General features: G+C 35.5%; 1 protein-coding gene across 1 annotated transcript in view; it reads left to right on the top strand.

Moving 5' to 3' along the window:
* GABRB3 (gamma-aminobutyric acid type A receptor subunit beta3) overlaps positions 1–22,479 on the top strand; it is a 126,906-nt gene that overhangs the window by 87,871 nt on the left and 16,556 nt on the right. Inside the window, exons 4-6 of the mRNA XM_088145010.1 lie at positions 2,336–2,556; positions 15,387–15,469; positions 22,230–22,367. Of these exons, the coding sequence (XP_088001136.1) occupies positions 2,336–2,556; positions 15,387–15,469; positions 22,230–22,367 (442 nt within the window). The remainder of the gene's footprint in view (positions 1–2,335; positions 2,557–15,386; positions 15,470–22,229; positions 22,368–22,479) is intronic.

The raw sequence follows: 22,479 nt of genomic DNA on the forward strand, positions 1-22,479 counted from the left end.
GCAGTAGTCTCTGTTTACTTAAAGGGATTAGTTAGGAAGTGCAGAGAGTTTGAGAATGGCCCTATCCTGCTCCTGAGTTATCAGTTAACATCTGGAAATGTTGCAATCTCAGCAATTTTTAATGCTGCAACACTACTTGGATTAGAAGTGAATAGGCCAGATTAACATGACCTCATGTTGTGCAGTAGATAGCAAGGAGACCAAAATAAGAGACAGTCCTTCAATCATTGAAATTGCAATTCTATGCTTACTTAATCTGGATACTATCTTTCTTTTGAATAAGTATACTTAAGAATTGTTGTAATTCTTACTCATTTATTCATAAAAAATTGGAAGTGTACCTATCATGGTTCCCCATATTTATATAGTGCTGGATTTATAGTAGGTCAGATATCCTCTGTTGAGAAAATATATAATTCAACTCAGCATGGTTTACTTCTGAGCTCAAATATATTGGATTATTTTCTGAGACTAGGGAGAGTTCAAAACTGTAAGTCAACCAAGAAGTTCACTAAATGGTGCTGAGTCAATTTAGCCTAACCTACCTTATAAGATGTTTACAAGGTTAAAATGGGAATCTAGACCAGAACCTGTGGCTTACTTCTGCTTAACTGGTATGTAACTTTCAAGAAATAATGGGTGATTATGCACTCAGTAGTTAATTATCAGTTTGAAACTTGTGTGAAACAAATCCTCATGCTACAAATCCTTGAGATACCTTACTTAGTGAATTTGTATTGTGCCTCTCTGCCAAAGGCATTCAAATGTATTCCCTTTACTAATGAGTAGATGTGAATAGTTTTGTACCTGAAGAGGCAAAACTGTTACATGCCCTTTATGGGATGAGATCTTTTAATGTTAATGTTCAATACATTGGCATTATCTTAACTGAAATCATTTCTAAGTTTGAAATTGAAGCCTTAATTTCTTAAGATAATAAGTTGAATATAGGCTCCAATAAATTAATGAAGATCTAATACTTCATTTATTTCTTTTCCCATGAATAGAAATTAGTCTTCTGTGTTGTTATGGTCAGCTTCTTTTCACATGCCAAGATGAAGATGTTCTGCCTTTAGCTGTGTCAGTCAGTCTCCTCCTGTTTGTAATGCTGTACTTATGATACAAGAATCTATTACATTCCGCTTATACTCACCAAATACATTTTCAGTAATATATTTACCCACACTAAAAATAAATAGACTTTAAGGTGGCAGCTCTCATTGCATAGTAGCAGATAATTTGCAGTAACATGCAACGTTTTTCAAATTTAGCCAAGCACGAGTTCTGATGCAAATAAACCAAGTCAATAATTGTATGTGCACAATTTGTGAAGGTTACAGTAAGTAGGAGTTTGTATAGATGAAAATATGTGTATTCTTCTTTATTTTCCATTTGGTTTAAAGAGTGGCATATGTCAAAAGACTGTTACTCTACTTCCTGTTGTTGAGTGGGAAAGCTATATATATATTTTTTCTGGACCAAAATTTTCTCTAAAGGGAGAATCTGATGAAGCTGAAGGAAGAGTGCAGGATAGTTAAGGTGTGCTTCTCTAAATATATATTCTCTTTTACAACAGCAGTTTATACTGCTTTTGGTTTAACCAAATTACTAATATTGTGCTATAATGTCTTATCTGGTGTTATACATGTATACCTGTGGGTTTTAGTAATTTAGTTTTTTTTTTAAAGTTACTTATTACAAGTCAATAAAATACTTTCCAGTTTTATTACTACTAAAACCAAGCTTTAATTAAGCCATCACTAGTAAAGAATGCATTTGTTCCTAACTTCTATATCAGAAAATTGCAGAAAACACCAGGGGGCATATTGTCCTTTTGATGATGCGCCTAATAGAAACTGTTCATGAACACTGAAAGTAAAATATAACTGCTGTAGCTCTGAACGGTAATGATATTTACTTCCCATGAAAGATAGCTTTTCATCTGAAGTATTGGACATATTTTAGTAAAGTTGTTTTTTATTGGGCTTTATGAAAAATCTAAAAAAAAAAAAAATCTACAGCAACTTTAGTACAGCTATTGCCAATGTGTTATTTCAGTCCAGAAATGTTTCAGAGAAGCTAATATTAGGTAAAGAGGCCTTTAGTCTAGGAAGAAAAAAAGGTATGCATTTTGAAATAACCATTGTCCTTTTATTTGGAACGACGTAACTAAACACTAAATTGTGACATAAAGTAGAGCTTGTAAGCTGAGTACAGAGGTCTTAAAGTTAGGTTTGGAGTGATTTGAAATCTACAAGATTATATGAAAGTTGATTCTGGAAGTTCAGTACATAAACAAGACTTAACTTCAGTTTTTTTCTCTTCTCTCCACCAGGATTACACGTTAACCATGTATTTTCAACAATACTGGAGAGATAAAAGGCTAGCCTATGCTGGGATTCCTCTCAACCTGACGCTTGATAACAGAGTAGCAGATCAGCTATGGGTGCCTGATACTTACTTTCTAAATGACAAGAAATCGTTTGTGCATGGTGTTACTGTTAAGAATCGAATGATTCGCCTTCATCCAGATGGCACAGTATTATATGGCCTCAGGTTTGTAGCTGTGTAATCAAGAATTCTTCACTCTTGTGTGTTATATTGTTCATCATTGGTTTTTTGGTGCGAGATCGTTACGCCACATATTACATTAGATCATAATATGCATAACATATGCATTTCCCCTGTTTTTTAAAAGATGCTTCTAGAAACTAAGTAGCATTGTCAATGTCTTATTTTTTAATTGCCAACGAAGTCATTATTCAGAATAGGAGTTATACAGGAGCTGCAAAATTTAAATCAAGAATGAAAACTAATTTCTGTGGTGTATCCTTTGCCTGTAAGTTCTAACTTCCTGGCTTGTTGACAGTAAGGGTGAGGCTCTGTCTACTTTTGAAATCATGTTTCTCAGACTTTCTACTGAAAGAAATGGTTGGACATGGAGAACGACACTTGTTTGTTTTTTCTGTGCATGGAGAGATGGAAATTTACTTTTTTCCCCTAAGCATAGAGAGGAAAATTGTGCCCCTACAGGTTTGTGTGTGTATGTGTGAAAGAGAGACTTGGTGTTCATGAGAGAGAGCAGGCAGTCTTGTCTACTTTGAACTGTGATCTTGCCTGTTGGTCATGCATCCTGGAAAATGGCCTGGGTGTTGGCAGAAAAGCGTTTTCTCACCCTGGTTTACATAGCAAGATCTTAGTTAATTAGAGCTACCATATCTGGGCTGTAAAATATGGACAACCAAACAGATGGCAGCCAAGAGATTTTCTGTAACTTTGGTAATTGTTTGGATGTTTTGAGCCCAGAGATAATAACACTATTTACTATTATAGTAAATAATAGTTTAATTATTACTGTCAAAATATCTTGTGAATTGAGACTGTTCTGCTCAGTACAGTTTTTGGTATGGAGACTGTAAAACTGGACTCACCATAGCAATGCCAATTATCTGCTCAAGATAATTCATATTTTGAAAAAATTACATCTTCAAGTTAAACTTCCAACCAGCAGAAATATTTTCAGTGGCCTTCCCACTTAAATCTACATAGGGAAAACCTGTTCTTATCCATTGTCCTTTCAGAGTTGTTTATTTAAAGAATATTTTGAATTGTTTTAATTAAATTTTTTATTAAATATTCCAGGTTAGGGGTGCAAATATAGGCAAATCAGCAACTGAGACACCTTGCTGAGACAGCAAGCTCTTTTTGGTATAAATTTCATTATTTCTTTAATTGCAATAAAAGCAATTTGTGTGCTTGGATTTGCCCATTGTTAATGTGAAGGACCACTTTAAAAACAACTTCAGCTTTAGCCTTGTAGCTGTTTTCCTCATAAACATTGATAATTTTGGAAATAGGGTAGTAGTAGATTTCAGAAGGTTAGCCCCAATTTATTTCATGAAATTAAATCTTTCAGTGTACAGTATAATTTCTCACTAGGAGAATTCATTTCTAAAGTTTTGATTTCCAAAGTGTTTCTCTACTTCTCCTACATTCAATGAGGTCTACATTGTCATTGGAAAAGTAGGTAGCATGTGGAACACATATGAACAAACCTAACAAACCATTTGGCCTTGCAGGAAGGCCAAATGAGTGCCAAGGTCTTCACCTCTACAACTAATTTGATGGAAAGTGCATTGGGAAGGAAGGAACATTACTACGCCACCTTATTCAATAGGGGCAATATGCACAAGTAAAATAATTCCTATGTGCCTTTCTTCCCATATACACATCAAATTATTCCAGTCTATTTTACTGTATAGTGAACTGAGAAGAATATAAATGTGGGAGAATCATGCTGATCTATGGGAATAATGTGATTTCTCTTTGTTGGGATTCTTCATCTCAGTAGGGGTTCTTCATCTTAGCAGGGAGAACCTTTGAAATGCTAGGATTATATTGGTTACTACTGGCACGTCCCCACCTTACTATAGATTTTAAGGCAGCTTAACTCACCAAAAGGGACTCCGAACCTTTTCCTCTCTGTGCTGAGAATGGGGGGAAATGTGCTTGTGTATGCGTGTGTGTTTAAGAATGAGGAAGACTCTCTATTTATAGGTTGACACAACCCATTATCCTTGCCAACATTTCACTTATACAAAATTAATAAACATTTTCTTATGTTGAATCAAGCAATTTAGTTTAATATTTTGTACACCGATTACCTCTGCAGAGTTTCAGGCAATAACTTTTGCCAGTCTTTGCTGCCATAGTTGAATGTGGAAGCTTTTACTTTGAAAATATGTACTGTGTTATTAATTTCCTGTTTTGTTTTTGTCATAATTTTGCCCACTTACTGCCTTTGTTTTGGTGAGTTATGGGTGTCCATTTCTAACCTCAGTTATGACAAAGTGATGAAATATGTCATGATGCTACAGTGATCCCACTTATACACCCTTTCCTTCTTGTACTGCAATGTTGCACATAAGTACATAAGGCTCAGAGTTCACACCATGACATTGTGTCATGCATTTTGTCACTTGCCAACCTCCCATCTTCTTCCTGAAGACAACTATGGACATAGGTCCTTTGTGTATTATTCAAAAGCCAAAAATTATGCTCAACTTGAAAGAGGTTGTATATGACCAACTTAGAATACTGTAAATGTTAACATTGGTTTATAGTTTAGTATTGTATGTATACCAAAGCATGTTAACCAAAAAGTCCTGACTCTTTCCAGAATTTAGGCATTGGGCCAGGACATTATGTTAGCCTGCTATTGAGTTGGAGTTGTTTCTTGTTAATTGATGGGGAAAATGGCCCCTGGTATGTCCATTTTTGTTCTTGTTTTAATTCCCTTACATTGTTTTTAAACCTTCAAGCTATGCAGAGTGGTGTATAAGTGGGGGCTATAGAAATCAATCAAGCAAAAAATAAATTCAAAAATAGCTAAAGCAAATTATGGCTTAATATGATGAATGAGGCTTGCCAGTGGGTACAATGCTATGCTATTAATAGTTTCCAGTTCCTAAAGTCATAAAGTTCTCTTGTCAGCAAAGTTCTGTTTAACCTCTGAACTTGCTACTAAGATGCCAAGTTCAAAAAGGTAGCAAACTAGTCAATTTGGCAAACTAGTGAAAAACAATGAAGTCTAAAAATAATCCAGAGTCAGGGCCAAATAATATGTTATCTTAACTGCTTAAATCTTATGGTTTTGAGTGAAAGCTTCCTCCACAAACTGTTAGTCTATACTTAATGTATACCGATTGGGGGACTCTATAGTTTAGACTGCCACAAAATCCCACTGAAAGAAATAGGTATTTTTTGTTTATGTAAATTGAAATTTGGGTCACAGGAAGAACAAGCTGAAGTTTTTCTCCTTGGTTTCTCGAGTTATTATTTACAAAAGAAGCATATCTGTATAAACCTTTAATTTTCATTAAATAAGAGTCATTATATTTTTATTACTTCTTGCGAACCAGAGACAGAATTAGACAATTTGGTGTAATGGTTAAGGTGCTGAACTAGAAACTGGTAGATCATGTCTAGTCCTCCTTTAGGCATGAAAGGCAGCTGGGAGACTTTTGGCCAGTTACTGTCTCCCGGCCCAACCCACCTCACAGGGTTCTTCTGGTAGCAATAGGATGTGGAAGCATTAGGTACACTCTCTTGAATTGTACAAAATAAAGATGGGATGTAATTCCAATAATAATAATCATTGGTGAGGAAGTTCTCCTTCATGTCCATGCTCTTCTACCAACTGAGATGCATCTTGTTCTTTTCCCTCAAGGTCACATAGTCTTTTCCCTCAAGAAAAGAAGTATAACCTGTTATTCTTTTTGACATCAGAACTGGTACTGCAAAGTGCAAGCCATACCTGCTTATTTTGTGTTGAGTACTTAGCTTAGTTTATCTTAGCTTACCTTAGCTTACCTTAGCTTAGTTTTGTGGAAGAAAATAAATTAAATTACCTTCCTCTGGCTCTTCTCCCATAACTGGCAGTTACAGAGGTTTGATGGCTGTCTAGTAGATTAACTAGATAGCCTTTATAAAAGACAGACAAAGATAAATTAAGAAATAGACCAGACACTTTGGCCACTTCAAGGGTACCTTGAAGACACTTTCTTATTTGATGAAGTTCATGACTGAAACTAAGCTGCAACATATCTTTACTAAAAGTTAAAGAACACTTTTAAAGTTGACACCACTGGGATTTATGGGCTAAAGAATTGAAATATCTGATAATGTCACATCAAGTGTTGCAAGTTGTTAAGAATTTTAAACTGGTATCAAACAGATTTGAGATTACAATTGATCCATCATTTCAAGTTTATAGAACTCCCCAAAGAACATATTTGAAAGGACAGACATCCAATTTCCTTTGTTGGAGATGTAAAAAAAATGAGAATTAATTGACACACATGATATGGTCTTGTGAATTACTTGCCTTTTTTGGAATAACATTTAAAGATAGATAGATAGATAGATAGATAGATAGATAGATAGATAGATAGATAGATAGATAGATAGATAGAATATTTATTTATTTATAAATCCCACAGTGTTAAAGATGTTAATATTTTGTTGAACTATATTTTAAAACCTGGAATAATTTGAAGAATTATGGTTATACCAGGGGGTAGCCCAAAGAATTATTTGGAGAAAAAGTGGCATCATTCCAGATACTAAGGATTGGATTATGGAAATAAATGATTTGTCTGTTTTTGAAAAGGCAGTTTTCTACACCAATTAGAAAATGAAACATGTTTATCTTTGGCATAGATTTCATGATACCTTAAAACAATTGAGTAGTATGTTATTTTCTGTTTAATAAGAATAGAGTATTATAAGATATTTTTTGTAATCCAGAATGATGCATTTTTAAAATTACTTTGCCCATTGGTTTAAGGTGCTGTGATTTGGGGCATGGTTATTATGTGATTATTAATGTCTCTTCTAAGTCACAGTTGTTGCTGCCATACTCAAGACATGCATTCTCCTTATGCTAAATATGCCTGAGCACCTTGCCTAGAGAATTAAACAGGCGTTGACAGATGTTTACTAAAAAAGAATTTATCCTGAAGCCATAGATCAGCTGTGAAGCTATTCTAGTTTTTATAAGTTTATCCATTCATCCATATTCTGTAATGTGAATTCTCCAGAAATCTTTTTTAACCCTTCCTTCTGTCAATCCAGATCATCTTCCATTTAGCACTGTGCTGATGTGAATCAGTCTCTTTATACACATTTAATAAAACTGTTTACTTTGAAAGTGGTTATTACAATTATCAACAAAATCTATGGGAAACTCTCATGTCTACCTGCAGATTAACAAAATCCTCAGCCTATGTATAAAACTACTAGATATGTAATAATTTAGACCAGCCTTTCTCAACCTGGATTTCTAGGACTCCATGAGAGATTGTTAGGGGTTCTGCAAGAGATCGTGATTTTTATGAAAAAAATCTAAAACACCATTTACAATGCTAAGAACTTTCATGCACCATGACTCAGCTTACTGATCATACTAATGTACCATAAGCTGTAGATATTATAATTTTTATGCAGGGGTTGTCTAAGACCTTGAATCCTATTTCAAGGATTCCTCCAAAGGAAAAAAAGGTTGAGAAAGGCTGGTTTAGACAGAGCTCCAAATAGGCTTATTTTTATGTATGTACAGGTTTAGGAACATTAACTATAATTTAAATGTCAGAAAAATCAAGATATACTTACACAAGATATTCTAAAATTTGGGTAAATGAATTTATAACCTACTACTAGATCAACCAAAATCAATTTACCTTCAATTTATCCCAAGTCAATGGAAGGAAAGTTACCTCACCTGAAGAAGGACTGTATATATGTTTTTGAATACATGACTTTGAAGTGAAATGGCTGAAGTTCAGTCTCTGGTATTTTCAATTAAATGAGAGAAAGATCTGATCTGATCTGCTGCCAGTTCACATAGATAGCTTTGATTAACAAATGAACTAGTAGTATGAGGCAACTTTCTATGTTAATTATCACCTTTTCCTCTTTGCCACTTTCTATAACTGAATATTTGTATCTTCCAAATATTTCCTAAAAATTACATCTCCCTTAAAGACATATCCAGGTGCCAATTGCAATTCAGATCATGAATTGTTGGTGGCTAAGATCAGAGTCAAATTATGCAACATCAAAAAGACGGCACCACTAAAGAAGTTTGACATCACCAAAATCCCTTCCACATATGCAACTGAGGTGAAAAACAGATTTGAACTGCTGGACGCTGCTGGGAAGATGCCCAAAGAACTGTGGCAGGAAATTAAATCGATCATCATTGAAACAGCAATTGAACACATACCATACAAGAAGCCAGAGAAAAAGTGCAAATGGCTCTCAGATGAAACCATCAGAATAGCCAAGCAAAGAAAGGGAGCCAAAGTTGCAAGCAAATGGGAGGAAGCAGGGAAATTGAATGAGGATTTCCAAAGGGCAGCAAGGAAAGACAACGAAGTTTACTGGGACCAGCATTGCAAGCAGCTAGAAGAGGACTGCATGAAGGACCACATCAGGAATGCATTTGTGCAAGTCAAACGGATTTGAACACCATTTACTGCTCATAAAAGCATCATCAGAAACAAGCAAGGGAAAGAACTGTCTGACCAACAAGGTGACAAGAACAGATGGTGAGAATATATACCGTATAGAGCTGTATGCCAGCAGCAAAGACCCCCAGCCTCCTCAGGACGAGGAGGAAAGGGAAGCAGAAATAGAACCAGCCGTTCTAGAATAAGTGGTGTGGGCAGTGAGCCAGCTGCTAAACTACAAGGCTCCAGGTGTTGATACCATCCCCGCAGAATTGCTGAGGCCTCTACCACCCACAACTATCACAGCCTTGTGCCAGAAAGTTTGGGAAACAAACATATGGCCACAGGATTGGAAATGATCAGTGTTCATTCCATTGCCAAAAAAGGGTGACTCCAAGGACTGCTCCGTTTACCACACAATTGCTCTCATCCTTCACGCTAGCAAGATTCTCCTTAAGATCATACAGCAACGTCTGCACCAATTATCGAAAAGGAATTATCAGATGTTCAAGCTGGCCTTAGAAGGGGTCATGGCACTTGTGACCTTTGCAAATATATGCTGGATCATGGAAAAATCTCAAAAATATCAAAAGAGTATCTACATCTGCTTTATTGACAGCCTTCGATTGTGTTGATCATGACAAGCTGTGGAGAGCCTTAGAATACCTGGAGGTGCCAACACATCTGGTCAAGTTGGTGCAGCCACTATACATAAACCAGGAACCCACTGTGTGAACACCATGTGGAGACACTGATTGGTTCAAGATAGCATTCTTTCACCTTCCTTATTCAACCTGTATGCCAAAGTGATCATAAGGAAGCTGGAGCTTGAAGAATCAATCGTTGGAGTAAAGATTGGAGGAAGGAACATCAACAGTATTCAATATGCTGACAACACAACTCTCCTTTCAGAAATCAAAGAAAGCCTGGAACATCTGATCAAAAGGATTAAAGAAGAAAGTGAGAAATTTGGCCTCTTCTTGAACATCAAAAAGACCAAGTTCATGACCACTGCGAGGAATGGAAATGTCAAAATGGCAATTGATGGTGAAGAGATTGACTGCGTGCAAGAATTCACTTTCCTAGGATCGCATATTGATCAAAGCAGTGAATGCAGTCCAGAAATAAAGCGTCAAATCACACTAGGTTGCACAGCAATGATGAGCATGAATCGAATATGGAAAAGCAAGGACATCAGCCTGGCAACTAAATGTAGATAAGCCATATCTATCATGATTCCCATAGCTACCTACAGTTGCAAAAGTTAGATCATGAAAAAACTAGACAGGAGGAAAATCGACTCATTTGAGCTGTGGTGTTGGACAAGGCTCCTTCACATTCCTTGGACAGCGAAGGTGACAAACAAGCAAGTCCTGGAGCGTATATAACCAGACATATCACTGGAAGGCAAAATCACAAAATTCCGCCTTATTTTGTCTGTGTTGTGCAATTAAACTCACTGAAAAAGGCAGTTATGCTCAGAATGGTCAGCGGTAAAAGGAAACGAGGCTACCAAAAAACACGGTAGCCAGACACCATCAAGGCCAACACCAACCAGAGCATATAACAACTGAAAGAAGCCATACAAGATTGGAAAATATGGAGGGAGCTGGTCCATAGAATCGCCAAGAATTGGATACAGTTGAATGGATAGCATCATCATCATTATCATAACTGAATATTTATATCTTCCAAATTACATCCCCTTAAAACTCTTTTCTGTCTGCTTAAATTTTAAGATATAATGTCAGAATCACAGCTTGCTATAAGGAGACTTCCAAAAAGCACTTATTGATGCTAGTGCTCGATTCACTGGGCATGACATTTAGAAGACTCTCAGGCTCTGTGCAGAGACTTAGAAGAAATCATCAATTTCATGCCAGAACATTATAGTCCAAGTGTCAACAGCACTAATGTAATGGTGCATGTGCTAGGAGCTTTTAAATGCTTCTACGGTGTGTAACACCAGCACAATAAAGTACTTCTCCTTGCAGCAGCAGCCCTAAGTAAAACTGGCCTTAAGTAGATAACTGTTTCATGCATACTTTTCTCCATGAGGAATAATCAATTCAAAGTTCTTTCTATTTCTGGTATTAATATCTTGCTCTTCAATGCAAAGAGAACTTACAGTAGCTGATTCCAGGCTTCTTCAAAGATGTTTGCAATTACTCAACAAGGGTGTTGCATCACTTCAGATTTTATCTCCAAAGGGTCCTTCACAGTAGGCAGGAGTGCAAATGTAGCACCTCTCTGCAACACTTTAAAGGAATCACTTTTCCCCCACTCTTGCAAAAAGATATACCTGATTTAAGGTGTTTCACATCTGTGCTCTCCAAGGACTTTTCAGAAACTGATCCACTGCATAGCCCTAACATCTGCTGCTAAACACACTAATCTTAATTTTATGTATCCTTAATTGCACTAATGCACATTTGCTCAATACTTTTTTCCAATTCATCTCTCAGACATTTTCACTTTTGAAATTAACTGTGAAAGTATAATCTTAGGATGACCTTTCATGTATGTAGAATTCGATAGTGATGTGATCATTTTTGGAATCAGCTCCACAACAGTTATATTTCATACTGAATCCTCAGCTTCAAAATGTATAAAAATTTTTAATGATAGTGAACAGCAAGGAAGAGGAGGGGGACTATTCTCCCTACTCTACCTTCTTTGAAATGTGATTGCAATCCAAATTAGGACCAGCGTGTTTATTACTTATTTTGTGGTGAAAAATCACACCAACATCAATGAAAATAATAGACTCTTATGCCTTAATATGGATGGCAAGTAAAGAGAGTTAAAGCATCCCTATTTCACATCAAGATTCCAGTCATGAAAGAGCACTCCATAGCTGCAATTAACTGTTGTTGTTCATATTACATTACATTAATTACATCACACTACACTACATTAAGATTACTGTTAATTGCATTAATATTACATTAAATTTGGCCATTTGGATTAAATCCAGGGTTGCCTTCTTGCTAGTTCCTTGACACCTGCTTCAAGCCATAACCATGCATTATATCCAGATATTTAGTTTCTTTATCATTACTCATATAAGCATAATTCTATCCAGTATTTGGAGGATGTGGTGATTATCTGTTATTAAGACATTTTCTCTTTTGACTACCCTCTTTCCATCCAAAGTTTAGTCTCAGAATTCAGATGGACAGAAGGAAAAGTATTTCCCCACTACCAAATCACTTTCTATTTAGTTTTGTGAAAGTATGTATCTTCCCCTGTACATTTCTGTTTTTAATTTAGTATCCTCCATAATATACAGAGCAAAATCCTTCCACTGCACCTTGCTTTTATTCTGCACCTTCTCTGCCTTATTTATGGAAGTACAGGTGACTTTCAATGGTTTATTTTACCCACAATTTATTTTTTTTCTCCTAGAAAACCTAATACAGAATAGCTGCATTGTGCCTTTTTACATAGCATAAGGAATGATTTATCTGAAGGCAAGTCAGCATTAACAAGATTCCTCCTCATTCTTACATCACCATGATTTGCCTTCAGTTACAGTTTGTCACTAGCTTGCAAGCTTCTGACAGTATCATGTAGCGCATAAGCATCTCTCCAAATGTCTTTCCTATGCCTGTTTTCCCTCAGTACAATTTTCTGTATACTTTTTGCCAAGTTCTACTTTTGGCAAGCTAGATAACTTGGAATTTAACTTAACTTAGAATTAGAATCATAACATTTCAACTTTTTTTTTTTTCACAGAAGGCTAACATTTCATTATGACATTGGGAACCTTTTTTGATCATGTGGTAAATCACTGACAGGGCCTAATCATACAATTTGTTGTCACAGATCTGGTTATTTGTTTAATATGTACGTATTAGGATTGTCCGTAATTCAGATTCAAATATGATAGAGAAATTAGAAAAAAACATTGTATTGATTTAATTGCCCTCCTGAATTAATTTTGGCTCAAATATGCATCTTGATTTACAAATATACCTCCAATTAAAATTTCAATTCTCTGCCTTGGATTGATTTTTACGGGATATCAACAACAGCCTTCAAATTTTATTTTTCTTAACAAAATTAGATTAAGTTGGTAGGAAAAGAAACCCTTCATAGTATAAAACCCAACAAATTTCTGAGAAATAAATGCAGGATCTTGTGTTATGTGCCTTTGCATTTTTAAAAATAGAGCTGTCAGTATTGGCCTTATGTTTAAAACTGAATGAAATTTATAGGCATAGTTATCTTTGAAATTGAATGGAATCTTTATATCTAAAGTAAAATAAAATATATAGTTGTCGTTTGTATGACAAATGACTTGGCATCAGTCCTGCCAAGTTTCATACAGGTAGGTTAAAGACTTCTAGTGAAAAAGCAAGAAAAATCCTTTTTTCTTTTAATTTGCACATTAAATGTGAAAATTTAGAACAGCTCATGTAATGGTTTTGGTAGAAAGGAATGTTCAGTTGGGGAAAGGTGTAATATATTTATTTCTTAATTTGTTAAACCAATTTATATAGCTGCCCATCTCACCACAGGCAGCTCTGGGTGGGGTACAACAAAGCCAAAACCAATCAATAAATACATTAAAAATATAAAAAGGAAAATAAAATATGTATTTATTAAACCTATTTATTTATTTATTTATATTTGGTTGTTGTTGTTTTTAACTCCATAGGGTGTTTGTTTGTTTGTTTGTTTGCCATGAAAAGGAAATAATTTCTTAAGTCAAGAAATGTGCCAAATTTTGAAAAATAGGTTCAGGGTTTAGGAAGTTAATGTTAAATTAATAAATATTTATTTTTGTTTCTTAGTTGTTTTCTGTTCCGTTAGTGCCAAAGAAACAGAAAGAGTGATCGGAGAATAGGAAGATATGGAAAGCTTTGGCAGAAGCAGCATTTCCCAAAATGTACTGATTGCTATGTGCTCCCAGATGTCACAGAAAGCAATGATTATTGAATGCCAGCACCATTCTGCAATATATCATTTTAATATTCCTTTTCCAAAGCACTGTGCATAGAGAATTGTGGTATAAAACTGTTCCCTCTGGTTAGAAAATAAAACTGTCAGTCACCAATTAAGCAGCTCATCAGTCCTTTTCCTACCTTGGAGTCCTTATTTGTCAAAATGGGAATTTTCAGGTGGGTGCAGATTGTAGGAGCTCAGTTCCGATTTAGACATCTCCTGATTATTCCAAATCAGTCAGATTTGGATCTGAACCCAAGATTCATCCAAATGAATTGTGTAATAATTTTAGCAACTTTTTTTTACCCAAGTAGGTTTAACAAACGAAATTCAGCATAGCAACAGCAGCAAACAAAAAATTTTTTTTAAAATATAAATATATATATATGATGTGGCCTTCTGAACTGACATGAGGATACAGACTTAAAATCATAATTTAGACAAATATAACTCTGGTTACTTAACCTCTGTAATACTGATCATAGTTTATCATTTGTATTTACCCTATAATATTTTAATTGCTATGTTATTAATAGCAGAATAGATATGTTCCCTTCAGACTATGCATCACTTTAGATTCAAATCCATTTCTTTAAAGCACCTAAGCTTTTCCCAGGTTCCTATAGCTGCCCACACAATCTGGGTAAAAATGCAGCCACTTTAATGAGTTTCAGACAAGTATTATGTTCACCTCTTATGTGTGCTGACACACTTTTTGGAATTAAATCCAAAACAGTGCACTGTCCTAGTTTCCATAGAGTTTAAGCATTCCTGTTTCTCCCCTTTCCCAGAATACACACAAGCAGAATTACAGATCATTACTTGGAATAATATGATCACTTATGGTGTCAGGCAACATTTAGCTTTCTCTACAGAACATGAATACTGGTAAATGGTATATTCAGCCTCCTCACTAACTTCTTTTTTATAGATGTAGAAAAAATGTTCTTCATTTGTTTTGCCTTTGACAATCTCATGTTGATTTAGAAAACTGCTTAATTATGTCGTTTAGCTTGGAAGTTTAATCTTGTTGTTTTTAACATTGTTCTGTGTAATTTGTTTTCAATGAAACCATTTTATTAAAGTATTTGAAAAGCAGTATGTGTGAACTGTAAATAAATAGGTATGACTCTTACATTAATAAGGAAAATAGTTTATTAGTACTTTGAGTTTTCTATAATATCATTAATTTTTAGGTAAAGCAAATAAAAATATAGTTATAATAAAATACATTTCATACACACTTGTCTGATTTGTACTTGTGCAGAAGGAAAAGCATTAAGCTCCAGTGAAGGTATGGTAAGGTAATTAGTAGCTCTTGTTACTATTATTTGTCAGCCCTTGTTTTTCTAAAGTATTTATTTAAATGTTTTGTTTTTTATTCCTTGCTTGTGTAATAATTCATTTTGTTGTGTTTCATTTTAGAATCACAACTACTGCAGCTTGCATGATGGACTTGAGAAGATACCCATTAGATGAACAGAATTGTACACTGGAAATAGAAAGCTGTATGTATTTTTAGAGAACCTTGTTCTATTAATTTTGTATATATGAAACATTTTGCACAAAAGAATTGTTTTAGTTTTGTTGCCGATATTTATTTAATTTCTCATGTTCTGAAGCCATGAGGTAAGCTAGCACTGCTAAACTGTCATTTCCACTATCTAGAATGAATTAGCAGTAACACCATTACAGTTACAGGAGTTCTAGAATTATCTATATACTTTTACATTTTCCTCAAGTGATTTTGTAAGGCAGCACAAGCAAATTGGGTGCAGCAATATGTTTGGGGGTGAGTGGGGCTACTGAGGGAATGATAACTTGTGTGAAGACATCTTGGCAAGCTTCAGCCTCCCTAAATTTTAGAACCATTATTAAATAAGAACATAAGAAAAGCCAAATAAATGAGGCCATAAGTCCATCTACTCCAGCATTCTGTGTCACACGATAACCAATAAATGTAGGAAATTCCTAAACATTGATTGGAGGAGAATAGCTTCCTCCTACTGTCATTTCCCCAGCAACCAGGGTGTAGAGCGTGCTGAGCATTATTCAGAAAATATCAATACTTTTAGCCATTGATATCCTGCTCCCCTGTGAATCTGTCCAGTTCCTTTTCAAACTCTTCAGATTGGCTGCCATTCAATAAATGCTGGCTGCAAATGTCACAATTTAAATATGCATTCTATATAAATGCATTTCCTTCTGTTGGTATTGAATCTCCCTGCATTTAGCTTGAATGGATGACAGATAGACAGACATACAGATTTTTCTATCATGTCTCCCACTATTCTTCTTTGTTCCAACTAAAGAGCCTCAGTTACTGTGACCTGCAGCAATATAGGTATTTGTGTGTGTGTGTGTGTGTGTGTGTGTGAGAGAGAGAGAGAGAGAGAGAGAGAAATAGGGCAGCTGTTTCAATCCCATAATCTTTTTGGTTTTGACCTTTTTTATAACTTTTATAGCTCTATAGCATTTTTTTTTTACTATTTGGTGACCAGAACTACAAACAGTGCTTCAAGTGACAGACAGAAACTTTATTTTGGTCATTGACCAATAATAATACATTCAATAAAACAAACAAAATGAAGTTAACCCCTAACATCAATGACTACTGGCAACCATTTGTGGGTGAAGCTTCCACATAATGTAGCAAAATGTTGCTACTTTTAAAGGGATTGGTTTATCTTAGCTATCTAACAAATAATGCAAACAAAATTTATTGGAGTGCCCTGGAAATTTAGATAAAAAGAGGGCAATCAGCTTGTGGCGAACGTCTCATAGACCTGGCAGTACAAAGGAACATGGGCTGTGGTTTCTATAGCACCTGTGTCACAGGGGCAGTGTTGAATTTCATCAGGAGCTTTCCTATATCTCCCTTCCAGAACAACTGTGGGGAAAGTATTAAAGTGAGCTAAAGACAAAGCTCCCCTGAATTTGGGAACTGTGATGTGATATAAATATGAAGCTGTATAGGACTTCAAGGTTATTTACAAATAAGTTGTGAGAGAAAGCAGCAGTTTCTGTTTGGCCTTCTCTGTCTAAGATCCTTTGCCTTAATATTGATCTAGCTTGATCTACCCTAAAGTTAAGATGGCATCACTGGAAAAGCCATAATGGCTTAGTTTCTTTTGGATAGCTGTTTCCCAAGAACATTTGAAGTTGTCTGCCAATATTAGATGGGTTAGTCCACCAGGATTGTCGTATAGTTTTAGCCAGTAGGTAAAGATTTTATTTATTTATATTTATGTATATATTAAACTTGTCACTGCCCATCTCATTAAAAAATGACTCTGGGCAGTTTACAAAGAAGTTAAAATCAACTAAAAATACAATATAGAATGGTCTTGAATAAATAGAAAATAAATATATCCAAGTCTAGATGTTAAATTAGCAAGTAGCATGGGAAGCGTTATCAAGGCGCCAGCCACTACCAGGATTGGGTAAGGTTCTTGTTGCCTCACGCAAGGTCTTTAATCCTTTCCGGAAAGCTGGAAAGTAAGAGTCTGCCGCACCTCTGTGGGGAGAATATTCCAAAGGGCAGGGTCTTTTATCTTTGGAGACTTTTTTTACTGACTCCTACTTCCGATCAAAGTACTGCATTTGGGACACAATGGGTAACCTGAAAGATGTTTCTCAAAAATTTTGTTTGAATAGTTTTTAAGCTAATCACACTGTTATATGGTATGGATGTCCCACTGTGGGGAGATGACTTCAAATGTGGTCTTACCATAGTTTTGTATAAAGGCATTATTATATTTGTAGTTTAATTTCCTTCCCAATTATTCCAAGATTTGCCTTTTATTTTACAGCAACTGCATGTTTTTATCAAGCTGTACATCATGATTTCATTAATGTTTAAGTGAAGTTTGGATTTCATGGTCAGTTAATGTATACTTTGATTTTTTGTGTGTGCCTCCATACATGCATTTACACTTGCTTACATTGAACGGTATCTGCCATTTTGAAATCCATTCACCCAGATCTGAGAAATTCTTTTGAGCTATTCACAATCCCCTTTTCATTTTTACCATCCTAAACAATTTGATGTCATCAGCAAACATGGCATTTTTACTGCTAAGCCCTAACTTCAGATCATCTGCATACAAGTTACAGAGTACTAGTCCCAGCATTGATCAGTGGGAGATCTCCTTTTGTGTTGCCAGTATGAGAACTGGCTATTCATTTCTCCTTTCAGTTCCCTGTTTTTAAAACACTCACTCCATGACAGCTGCTATCCTCTTGTTCCATAGCAGCTGAGTTTTCTCAGGAAAATTTGGTGACAGACTTTATCAAAGCTTTTTGGAACTCCAAGAGTATAGTATTTATCTAGTCACTGCTGTCTACATGCTTGTTGACATGGTCAAAAAAGTCTATAAAGTTAATGAGAGAAGACTTACCTTTGCAGAAACCATGTTGATTTTGTCCTCAAGAAAATGTATAATTACGTATCATCTTCATATTGATGACACCTGACCTCAGTCCAGCAGATGACTTGTCAGCCCCACTAGGTAGACCAGACCAGAAAACCAACTCCACAGGAAGACTAGAACTATATTTTTTATATAGAGATTATAATAACACCACTGACCATGAAACAGCTAAGATTGTTGCTGCTGGCACAAAAAATCAGTTGTTTGGGTGCTCAGCAACACCATGCATGCAAAGCAGTGGAACTGGAGGCAGGTCACTGCTGCTGGAGAATAGATCAGATGTTTGGCAGTTGGTTGTGCACTGTAGATGCAGCAACAGATCAACAGCATTGATGCAGCAATGCAGATGGAGCCAGCTATGCTTTGGGGCCAGCCTCATGCAATTTGACAAGTGTAGGCGTTAGTTATAGAAGTTCATCAGACAACAGCAGTTTTATTCTTTGGATTGGAGGTACTAGTGTTTTGGCAGCAGTGATGTGGCAGAGCAGTGGGACCATGGTGTGCTAGTGTGATGTGGTTAGGCCAGCCTACATCCTGCAGCTGCTGCTCAGCCCCTGTGCTGGGCTGGTAACCATTTTGCCTCCCTCACACCCTGTAGTGTCAGACTTTGGAAGAATATCGTGATGGCCGTTGATGCTGGAGGTGCTTGTAGCTGCGTACAATTTGCCCCCACCGCACATGGATTCAGCTGTATGCATAGAGTTTGTAGCAGTTCAGAATCATTCAAGCTCACTTCAGGTGCATTTCATGTCATCAGCCCCTGTGCTTTCTTGTCCTCCAGGGAAATTGGAGGAACTGCAGTTGTGTGCAGCACTGTTTCATAATTATTCTGAATTTTGTAAAGAAATTTAAAGTCAGGCGTAACCATACCAACAGGAAATGACATTGACCCAGTGAAGCTCAACAAAGAAAAATTAAAAAAAAAGCAAAAGAGGGGATGATTGAAACAGTGTCTGGATCTATTGTGAAATACGTAATGCCTTCAACAATGAGTATCGTTAACAAACATTCTGAAAAAGAAATACAAGCTGGCACATCCAAAGACTTACATTAAAAACAACACAAGATTCAGATGACGCAAGGCTCAAAGACAGCAATGAATCATCTTCTATAAGCATTGATAGTGGGGAAGAGAAAGGAAATGATAGCAAGAGGCCACACCAACAGGGAAAAAAGGAGAAAAGTTAGATGCTAGTGAAGACCAACACTTTGATGAAGAAGAGAATTAATGATATTTTAATTTATTCTGATATCGCTGCTTGGCCAATACTGTTTCCAAACAATTTGTTTGTTAATCTGGTTAAGAGGGGAAGTGAACCTCTACGGAATAAAGATGGACCTTACTCTTCCTGTCAATGAGAAGGACAAAAGAGCAAAGGAGGCAGTCGACACTTGACAATTCATGGTTTTATAAATCTTTACCAAACAACCACGAAGTGTTGAGAAATGGCTTTATTCTTTGCTGCAGCCTGCAGATAATGACGCAAAAGCTGAAACATTCAGCTTTATAACTGGCAAACCTGGTGGAAATTAAATCCTAAAATCCGTGAAGAAAAGGTATCTGAACCACATCTCTCCTGCTTAGAAAAGACATTGGAAACAGGACTGAAACTCCAAAAAACTATTAATAAAATCCATCAAGTACAAATGATAAATAGAAAAAGATGGAGAAACATTTTATATGTAATTATGCCAGGAGAAATGACAAAAATTGCTGGTCTTACCTTGGCAGAAAAAATCAAAAGGGCAACGTTTGAATGCTTCAATCATTTTTATGAAGAACTGGACACTCATTCTGAAGCAATGAATCAAATAATGTCACCGTCCACTATCGTTCAGCCGTTTTCCATGATTTTTGCAAAAGAAGAAAATCTTTAGTAGTTTTTACCAAATATAATAGAAATTTATGATGAGTTTTCCAGTGAAGATATTTTAGTAGAAATTTTCTGACAGCAGAGGCATTTGAAACTAGCTAGAACTAATCCCAAAGAAACAAAGTTATGGACAGTATTGCAATTTCTGGATTTTTTTTTTAAATGGAATTTCAATGAATCTCTGCACTTACGTTTGGGACTTTTCCTAACTATTTGTATATCTGTTGACTTACATAAGAGGGTTTTTTAAATTTAAAAATTAAAATTAATAGAAAGTGTTCTTCAGTGAGTGAAGATAGATTGACAAACCTGGACATACCACCTATTGAATGTGAATATGCAAAGAAGATCAATTTTGATGAAGTCACTGACAGATTTGCAGAAGTTAAAAGCTCGAAAAGAGAAACCATATTATTATTATTCATTACTGCAAGATACTAATATATAGATATAAGGTTTATACTCTTTTTTTCCAAAAATGCATTAATGTAATTAAAAAGTATTGATCCGTTACTTTTTCTCTTTTTTATACTGTAACATTTATTTTTTTTTATTGGCATTATTATGTTTGTGTGTATGTGTGGAGTTCAATAAAAAAGAATTATTACTGTCTCTTTTTTTTTCCTGGCCATTTTTATTATTTGTTTCATTACATGGTTATTACTGAAAATGATTTTGCCGTATAGAGGTGGGGGGGGGGGGTTTAAAAAATGATCCAACCTGGATCTCAAATACACTGAGTTCTCCATTGGTTAAATGCAAGGAAAAGGGAAATAGGTTGTAGAATTTTGGAAACTAGATAAATGTATTCTATCTCTCATTTGTTAATGAATGTGTTAAGGCAGCAATTCTGGGACTAGTTTGATCCTTTTTTCAGATTCCTTAACAGATAGACTAGTGATTCACTTAAAAGATAAGATTGGAGGGTCATCTGGTTGTCATCTCCTTGTTTTGAAAACATGTTTTTTCTTTCCCATTTACATCAGTCTTGAGATCTCCAGCCTTCTACCCTACAGGCTCAGCTATTCATTCATAGTTTATACCATGTATAAAAATGTAGCAAAGACTGTTGAAATGTCATTCTAAGCATAATGGTCTTCATAGACAGGCCCTATCTACATCTGGAACTGAACTGAAAGTCTGAAGATATTTTATTGCAAAAATAATAATCTGTATCACCTGAAAAATGCCATCCAAATCAAACATTCTTTATTACCATACATATCTTCAATGCTTTATCATCAGTATTAGCACCCATTATTACAGGTGTCGCTTCATACAGACTTCATATAGATGAATCATCCCGGCCAATCGTGACCTGCATAGTCAGCGTGATGGCTTTATATAATTATGATAATACCGTGTATTCAGCTGATTAAGCCTGTAAGACAACATCACAAGCTCATTTGAATTACTGATGCTGATATTCTGGGCATGGTGAAATGGTCGAGATTTATCTCATTTGGTGAAATGATCCAGTTTTATCTCATTTTAATTATCAATACCTTTATATTTATTGCTTTAAATTCTTTTTCAAAGTAAAATTTTCACAGTTGTATAATAATTATCATACAGCACATATTTATTAGTTTCTTGTGAAAACAGTATGAATTCTTGTCATGAAGCAAGGAGGGAAATTAATTTGTTTCTCAAAATGTATGTCAACCTATAACATACAATGTACACTCATAGAGACCCAACAGATAGCGTATCGGTATAGGCATGAGGAGAAGAGACAGAATAAAGTTCTAATAAGCCTGTGGCTTATTTTTATGGTTTATGATGGATACATACACACTATATTATTAATAACAGTATTGGGGAATATATATGTGGTTACCTCATTGCAAGCTGAGGAGTGGGGAATTTTGTTCTTTAGGGCAGAATAAAAGTTTGAAGAAAAGTATGGCTACCGTATATTTTAAGAACAAGATGCTAAAGCATTTCTACTTTGGTTTCAGATGGATACACAACAGATGACATAGAATTTTATTGGAGAGGTGGAGATAATGCAGTTTCTGGAGTAGAAAGAATTGAGCTTCCTCAATTTTCTATTGTGGAATATAAACTTGTGTCCAAAAATGTTGTCTTTGCCACAGGCACGTATTTCATGATTGTTGAATTTCTATTATTCCTAGCTTTCTAATGCACGCCTATTTTTGTCTTTATATAAGAGGCAATTAAAATGGGGGTGGGGCTAGTTTATTCTTT

This window comes from Python bivittatus, unplaced genomic scaffold (genome assembly GCF_059951505.1).
Source record: "Python bivittatus isolate LINGU-HERP-01145 unplaced genomic scaffold, Pbiv_v1 ctg000350_np1212, whole genome shotgun sequence".
Classification (NCBI taxonomy): domain Eukaryota; kingdom Metazoa; phylum Chordata; class Lepidosauria; order Squamata; family Pythonidae; genus Python; species Python bivittatus.